At 49.6% G+C, this 8868-nt stretch overlaps 1 protein-coding gene across 1 annotated transcript; it reads left to right on the top strand.

Annotated features, from left to right (window-relative positions):
• Positions 1-1378: 1378 nt before the first annotated feature.
• LOC143897581 (uncharacterized) lies at positions 1379-5836 on the top strand (the record flags this gene model as incomplete). Its single annotated transcript, XM_077406390.1, has 1 exon — positions 1379-5836. A coding segment is annotated over exon 1 (4458 nt), but the record flags the coding sequence as incomplete, so codon positions are not given.
• Between the last annotated feature and the right edge of the window lie 3032 nt (positions 5837-8868).

The following is an 8868-nucleotide window of genomic DNA, read 5'->3' as shown; positions in this document are numbered from 1 at the left end:
AAATAAATTACGTATATTTTTAATAAAGAAGGAGCAGTCATTTTCCCTCGACCACGTAGCCTCGAAGCACTCTTCCCGCGGCATACACGTGGTGGGTAACATACCCGGCGTACCAAGACGCTACAACAAAATTTGGTCCTTCGAGCCGGATAACAAGACGTCCGCCATTGTCTGCGAAGCTCTCTCGATCTTTCGAGACGAAGGACATTCCACGACACGAGCATTCCACGAGGCTTCACACGGAGAAGCAAAATCATACGGCAAGATATATAAGGCATTTGAGAGCTCGAGCTTGTAATCTATCGGCGAGCTACGATCCTCGCGGGCGCGGCGGCGGCTGCGTTGGCGCGTGCCAAAAAAAAGGAATTCCACGAGGCCGTTCGAGACCATCAAGGCGGAAGCGGTATAGCATTCGTACCGCTGCGAGCACCGAGAAGGGTCTTCAAGGGGCGACGGTTTCCAAGGACGACGCTTCCCGTACGGAAAGGACAGCACGCTTACAGAAAGACAAGGACACCGCGTTTTGCAGGGAGAGAAGGACGGCATGCTTCCGGAGACACAAGGCCATCGCATCTAAGAGCGACAAGGATAGCGTGCGAGCGCCCCGACCGTTGCGTTAGCCGTATCAGCGCGGCATAATTGCGAGGTAAGGGAAGCTGGTTTTTTTTGTGTGCAGTTGCGGTGCCAACCAAGAATTCGATTCGATCTCGTCATTAGTTCGCGTGCGTCTCAGTCAACCGAAATAGAAAATGAGTAACGAGGAAAACATAGTCTCTCTCAAAAAGCGCCGAGCCACAGTACGAGGCTCATGTACTCGTATCCAAACGTTTGTTGAATCAATCGCGCCCGAAATAGTCACGCCGTCGACAATAGCGCAACTCGAGGAACGCCGGCTCAAATTAGAGCATTACTGGTCAGAGACCAGTCTATACAAACGAAAATAGAGCAATTAGATGAAAGCGAATCGGTCAATCGCGGGGGCTTCAAAGATGCCTTTTATGTATTATCGGCGCGCATTCGCGAGCTTACGAATATTCAGGGACGTAGAAGTGTGACCCCTTCCATAAGCCCCAGGGTATCCAATGCATCCGAGTCGCGTTTACAAGTAAAATTACCCAAGCTAAATTTACCTAAGTTTTCGGGAAACTACGAGGATTGGTTCCCATTTTTCGACACCTTTAACGCCCTCATACACACGAGTGATGAGCTAGACGACGTACAAAAGTTACATTATTTACGCGCCTCTTTAAAGGGGGATGCAAAAAATATTATCGGCGCGTTGGAAATTTCAGCCGTAAATTATCAGGTCGCGTGGAGGTTACTCAAGGAACGGTATGATAACAAGCGGGTAATCACTCAAAGTCATATTCGAGCTATCATGGATCTGCCTTCCATGACGCGAGAGAACGCGTCCGAGATGCGTCAAATCGCGGACGGTGCGTCAAGGCACATAAACGCCCTTAAGGCATTAAAAAAGCCCACGTCTCACTGGGACGATCTCCTCATCTTCTTGTTGAGCAGTAAACTCGATACCGTGTCTATGCGAGAATGGCAGAATTCGCTGATCACCACGGAACTGCCCACATTCAAACAATTTTTGGATTTTGTAACTCATCGCAGTCAAATGTTGGAGGCTTCGGGAAAGCCCAATTCTACTACAGCCAAGGCTGAGGCACATTCCTCGGGAAAAACGAAACGTCAAGCTGCCTGCGCAGCATCTGTTAAGTTCAGGTGCACCCATTGCAAGGAGGAACATTCAATATATTTCTGTCCCAAGTTTTTAGCACTTACAGTTCATCAGAGGATAGCAGAGGTACGTAAAGCTAAATTGTGCGCAAATTGTCTGCGATCGACGAGCCATAACTCTAGCAAATGCGTCTCTGGAACCTGCAAGACATGCAAGATGAAACACAACACATTATTGCACCTCGACACAAGTACCGCCGATTCGCAGGGGCGGGACGAGAAGTCACAAAGTATTGAAGCATCGACGACCTCATCCACAACAGTGGTCACGCACGGTTCTAGTTATCGCTACGACGAACATATTATGCTGGCAACGGCAGTCATCTACGCTTTCGATAATAAGGAATCGCGCAAGCCATGTCGCATATTGTTGGATTCTGGTTCGCAAGCAAATTTTATCTCTAAAGGTTTTCTAGACGTACTCAATATCAAGGCGAAAGATTCTAATATTTCCATTTCAGGGATAAACAACATGGCAACTACGTCTTCGCAAATAGCACAGATACAACTGCAGTCACGTATTAACTCATTCAGCGCCAGGATCAATTGTTTCGTCACCGACAGGGTGACTGACAAAATACCCTCTTTTACTTTAAAAAGAAGCGCATTTGATATTCCACGAAATATTGAGCTGGCCGACCCTCAGTTCCACGTATCGTCTGACATTGACATCCTGATTGGCGCGGAGCTGTTCTGGCAGATTCTTTGCGTAGGACAAATTAAGAACTCTCCGGGACATCCAACTCTACAGAAGACACGTTTTGGTTGGATCCTTGCGGGGCGAGCCGCACAATCATCCCAATCTACAAAGCGCATCCAGGCCTTCGCAGCGTCGATATCTAATGCCCAGCTTGACGAACAATTTAGTCGCCTCTGGAAAATGGAGACGATAGAAGGCACAAGAAATCTTACCACAGAAGAACTGGCCTGCGAACAACATTTCGTAAATACAATAGAGCGATCGACTGAGGGCAGGTACATGGCATGCCTTCCTTTCAAGAAGCAAGTCGAGCCTAAATTTGAAAACACAAGAGACATCGCGCTCAAGCGCCTACACGGATTAGAAAGAAGATTTACACGTGATCCGGCGTTAAAAATACAATACACACGATTCTTGGACGAGTACCGTGCATTAGGCCATATGAAGCAAGTGACCAATTGGAGTAAGGATGAGCAAGAAGTTTTCTACTTACCTCATCATTGTGTGTTTAAAAATGCAGCGGATCGCTCTAAGATTCGCGTAGTATTTGATGCGTCCTGTAAGGATAGCACCGGACCATCCCTCAACGACACGCTCTTAACGGGACCAGTCATCCAACAAGATCTCATGTCCATTCTGGTCAGATTCAGAACCTTTCGATACGCCTTTGTAGCTGACATTATTAAAATGTATCGTCAGATACTCATCCACCCTTCGCAAACTCGATATCAGCGAATCTTATGGAGAGATGACCGCACGGAAGATGTAGAAACATACGAATTGACTACCGTCACATACGGCACATCGTCCGCATCGTTTATAGCAACAAGATGTTTGAAACAGTTGGCAGAGACGTATCACGGTAAATATCCCGTGGCAGCATCCCACGTAAGAAGAGACTTCTATATGGACGACTTGCTCACGGGTGCAGATTCAATAGCTCAAGCAAAGAAAGCACGCGACGAGATAATTCAGTTGTTACGAGAAGGAGGTTTCGAGTTGAGCAAGTGGGCTTCTAACTGCCCCGAACTGTTGGATCAGGTGACCAAACACGATGGTGTGCTGGTTCCGATAGGCGAGGATAAGGATTCCTCCGTATTGGGGATCCATTGGAATCACGCCCAGGACACATTCTACTTCTCCTGCAAGATTGGCAAACATCCAGCAGTAATATCGAAACGCACGATTCTATCAGAGTTATCCAGTTTGTTTGACCCGTTAGGTTTAGTAGGACCTGTACTTGTATTAGCAAAATTAATCATACAGGATCTTTGGCAGGCAGACATCCACTGGGATGAGTCGGTTCCCCCTAACATTGATCTGCGTTGGAAAAATCTGAGACTTCAAATACCTATCATAAATCAGTATGCTATTCCGCGCTGCGTCCGCTACAGTACAAGACCAGGACACACACAATTACATGGTTTTTGCGATGCGAGTGAGCGGGCATACGGCGCTTGTATATACATACGAACGCAAATTGAATCTAATAAATTTCGAGTGGAGCTTCTATGCTCCAAATCCCGGGTAGCTCCCATTAAAAGTCAATCGTTGCCACGTCTCGAACTGGCAGCAGCCGTACTATTAGCGCAATTGGTCGATAAGATAAGCGAAGCCATCCACGTAGACAATATACCCATATTCCTTTGGTCGGATTCAACGATAACCCTAAATTGGATTTCGTCACCATCACGCAAGTGGACAGTTTTCGTGGCAAATAGGGTCGGAGAGGTGCAGCGTCTTACGAGGGTCGATAGCTGGCGCCACGTCTCATCCGCCAATAACCCTGCCGATAAACTGTCAAGAGGCCAAAACCCCGGTGATTTGCTGAGTGCTGCCTTGTGGTGGCACGGGGCACCCTTCTTGATGGAAGCAGAGGAGAAATGGCCAAACAGCAACTTCAATAGGTTAGAACCCGCGCCGGAACTACGGAGAGTCGCAGCTGCGGTAGCCGCCATAGGCCAATCAGACATCGAGGAGCTATTATGCAAATGTTCAAACCTGAGCAAGGCATGCCGCATTCTGGCGTATTGCCTTAGATTAGGCAAGGTGCACAATCGAAACACATCAAGCACATTCATCTCGATTTCCAAGTGCCATTTCGCGTTGGATATCATGTGCAGAGAAATTCAAAAACGATCGTTTCCCAGTGAGTACAGAGCATTATCAAAAGATGAGACTATAAACCCGTCCAGCTCGTTGCTTTCCTTATCCCCATTTTTGCACATTGACGGGCTGGTTCGAGTAGGAGGCAGGTTGAGGGAATCGGATTTAAATTTTGATGCTTCACATCCTATACTATTACCGCGCGGACATATTCTAACGAAGCGAATTATAGAACAGGAGCACATAAGAAACGCTCACGCCGGCATACAAGCCACCATGGCCACAATAAGACAACGCTTTTGGCCGCTATCATTGCGATCGACTACGCGAAAAATAGTGCACGAATGCATAACTTGCTTTAAAGCTAAACCGTCCCTTTCAGAGGTTGTGATGGGTTCTTTGCCGGCCGGGCGTGTGACAGTATCACGACCGTTTTATCATTGCGGCGTCGATTATGCAGGCCCGGTAATGATACGAGAGGGAAAACGACGCAACGCGCGTTCTCTCAAGGCGTATATATCAATATTCGTATGTTTTGCCACGAAGGCAGTGCACATCGAACTAGTAAGCGATTTAACTTCAAACGCGTTTATCGCGGCTCTTAAGCGATTCGTGGCGCGTAGAGGTAAACCAGAATATATATATTCGGACAATGGGACCACCTTCGTGGGGGCCCAGGGTCAGTTAAAACAATTCTATGAATTTTTAAAAGATGACAAAGTACAGTCGGAAATACAGCATTTCGTTTGCGAACAACAATTTTCATGGAGCTTCATACCACCAAATGCTCCGCATTTCGGGGACTTGTGGGAGGCCGCAGTTAAGTCAGCTAAATATCATTTAAATCGAATAGTCGGTAAAGCGAACTTAACATTTGAGGAGTTAGCGACGGTATTATGCGAGATCGAAGCGATTTTAAATTCGAGACCGCTCACCCCACTCAGTGAAGATCCCAACGACCTGAGTTGCTTGACACCCGGGCATTTCTTGGTTGGCGCCCCATTGAACAGCTTCCCTTGCGAGGATTTGACCGACGTAAATGAAAATCGACTCGTGCGTTGGCAAAGAGTTGAACAAATGAGACAACACTTCTGGCGCAGATGGAGTGTCGAGTATTTGCATACGTTGCAAGAAAGAAACAAGTGGAAGACCAATAAAGGTCAACAGTTAAGAGTAGATCAAATCGTGCTATTAAAACAGCAGGGCTTAGCTCCTATGCAGTGGCTGATTGGTCGTATAGAGAAAACACACGCGGGTCCAGATGGACAAGTGCGAACTGCTACGGTTAGAACGGCGTCAGGAAAATTTGTAAGGCCGCTAACAAAAATCGCGATATTACCCTTAAATAATTAGTATAGCTTTTCACAGTTCTTATACTTGCTATGTTTGTTATTATTAATCACTACCTTATAGTTAAACCTTAGGATACAATTACAAGTTTGAAGTAAGGCAATGCATTGATTCTCGTAACGCATTGCCTATGTGCGACCATTATAAGTTGCGTCTACCCTTTTTTATTTTATTTTTTATGCAACAGGCTGAATGTTGTTCTGCTTCATTTTTTTTGTTTGATTATAGTCCAGCCCTGGCGAGGAGAGCAACAGACTCATTAACCGTGTCCGATTATTATTAGAACGCTAGTCGTTACTTTAGGATTGTATTGAAAGCATATCCTTTCAAGGGCGGGCAGGATGTTAAGAATCCCGCACGGTATTCTTATGCGTATATTGACCGCGATGCTTGGCGGATAAGTTAATGGGATTTCACGGGCGCTATCGATCGCTTTTAGGATTATCGACCGCGCGTTACCAAGCGGGACTCGCGGCGCTGCACGCAAAAAAAAGCGTTACATGTCCCTCTCACGAAAGGATCGTCTAACAGTCGTGTCGTGTATTGTACTCGTGGACAAATAAATTACGTATATTTTTAATAAAGAGGGAGCAGTCATTTTCCCTCGACCACGTAGCCTCGAAGCACTCTTCCCGCGGCATACACGTGGTGGGTAACATACCCGGCGTACCAAGACGCTACAACACACGCATATTTGAATTTCCGTGCATCTGCTTTAGCGGAGGTAACAACCGCGAGCGAAAGCAACGCGCCGCGCGGGATTTGGAAAATATTCGGTCCGTACGGCCGCCGGAGGTAATGACCGCGAGCGAAAGCAACACGCCGCGCGGGACTTGGAAATAATTCTTGGGCCCTACGGCGGGGCCGGGTAACGACCGCAGCGAAAAAAACACGCCGCAGAGGATGTGTATTTTTAACACGTCAACCCACACCACGCACCCACCGCACCGCACGCTATTTAATTTCCGTGCATTTCCACGGGGTAACGACCGCGAGGAACAACCGCCGCGGGACTGGAACAAATTCGCCCTCGGACGGGAGGTAACACCGCGAGTCGAGCCGCGCAAGACTTATATTTTAATCACACCACGCACCACCCCACACCACCATATGAATTCCTCTTCCCCTACGGAGGTAACACCGCGACGAAAGCAACACGCCCGCGGGACTTAATAATTCCCGTCACGCCGGAGGTAACACCGCGAGCGAAAGCACACGCCGGAGAGACTGTGTTATTTTAGACACGTCACACCCACGACGCACACACCAACCGGAGTACGACCGCGAGCGAAAGCACACGCCGCGCGGACTTGGAATAATTCGGCCCCGTACGGACGCCGGAGGTACACCGCGACGAAAGCAACACGCCGCGGGGACGTTATATTAGACCTACACCACCCACGCACCACAGCACACCCCAATTTGAGTATTTGCCTAAAGCAAAAACGCCGCCGACGAAATACGCCCCCGGCTAGCAAAGCCCGCCCGAGGGACGTGTATATTTTAGACACGTCACACCACACGCACGCACACACACGCACACGCACGCATATTTGAATTTCCGTGATTTGGCCCTTGCGGAGGTAACGACCGCGAGCGAAAGCAACACGCCGCGCGGGACTTGGAAATAATTCGGCCCCGTACGGACGCCGGAGGTAACGACCGCGAGCGAAAGCAACACGCCGCGAGAGGACTGTGTATATTTTAGACACGTCACACCCACACGCACGCACACACACGCACACGCACGCATATTTGAATTTCCGTGCATTTGCCCTAGCGGAGGTAACGACCGCGAGCGAAAGCAACACGCCGCGCGGGACTTGGAAATAATTCGGCCCGTACGGACGCCGGAGGTAACGACCGCGAGCGAAAGCAACACGCCGCGAGAGGACTGTGTATATTTTAGACACGTCACACCCACACGCACGCACACACACGCACACGCACGCATATTTGAATTTCCGTGCATTTGCCCTAGCGGAGGTAACGACCGCGAGCGAAAGCAACACGCCGCGCGGGACTTGGAAATAATTCGGCCCCGTACGGACGCCGGAGGTAACGACCGCGAGCGAAAGCAACACGCCGCGAGAGGACTGTGTATATTTTAGACACGTCACACCCACACGCACGCACACACACGCACACGCACGCATATTTGAATTTCCGTGCATTTGCCCTAGCGGAGGTAACGACCGCGAGCGAAAGCAACACGCCGCGCGGGACTTGGAAATAATTCGGCCCCGTACGGACGCCGGAGGTCACGACCGCGAGCGAAAGCAACACGCCGCGCGGGACTTGGAAATAAATCGGCCCCGTACGGACGCCGGAGGTACGACCGGGATCGAAAGCAACACGCCGCGAGAGACTGTGTAGTATATTTTAGACACGTCACACTCACACGCACGCACACACACGCACACGCACGCATATTTGAATTTCCGTGCATTTGCCTAGCGGAGGTAACGACCGCGAGCGAAAGCAACACGCCGCGCGGGACTTGGAAATATTTCGGCCCCGTACGGACGCCGGAGGTAACGACCGCGAGCGAAAGCAACACGCCGCGCGGGACTTGGAAATAATTCGGCCCCGTACGGACGCCGGAGGTAACGACCGCGAGCGAAAGCAACACGCCGCGAGAGGACTGTGTATATTTTAGACACGTCACACCCACACGCACGCACTCACCCGCCCCGGCGCGCTTCCGATCAATTTCCGTGCATTTGCCCTAGCGGAGGTAACGACCGCGAGCGAAAGCAACAACCGGGGCCGCGCGGGACTTGGAAATAATCGCGGCCCCGTACGGAACGCCGGGGTCACGACCGCGAGCGAAAGCAACACGCCGCGAGATGATGTGTATATTTTAGACACGTCCCAACCCACGCACTCACACACACCAACACGCCGCATATTTGAATTTCCGTGCATTTCCCGGCGGTGTAACGACCGACGAGCGAAAGCAACAC

The sequence above is a fragment of the Temnothorax americanus genome, unplaced genomic scaffold, assembly GCF_048541705.1.
Source record: "Temnothorax americanus isolate GAGA-0224 unplaced genomic scaffold, ASM4854170v1 Scaffold201, whole genome shotgun sequence".
NCBI classification, from domain to species: domain Eukaryota; kingdom Metazoa; phylum Arthropoda; class Insecta; order Hymenoptera; family Formicidae; genus Temnothorax; species Temnothorax americanus.
Note: the sequence above shows the minus strand (reverse complement) of the source record. Positions and strands in the feature narration are given on the sequence as shown.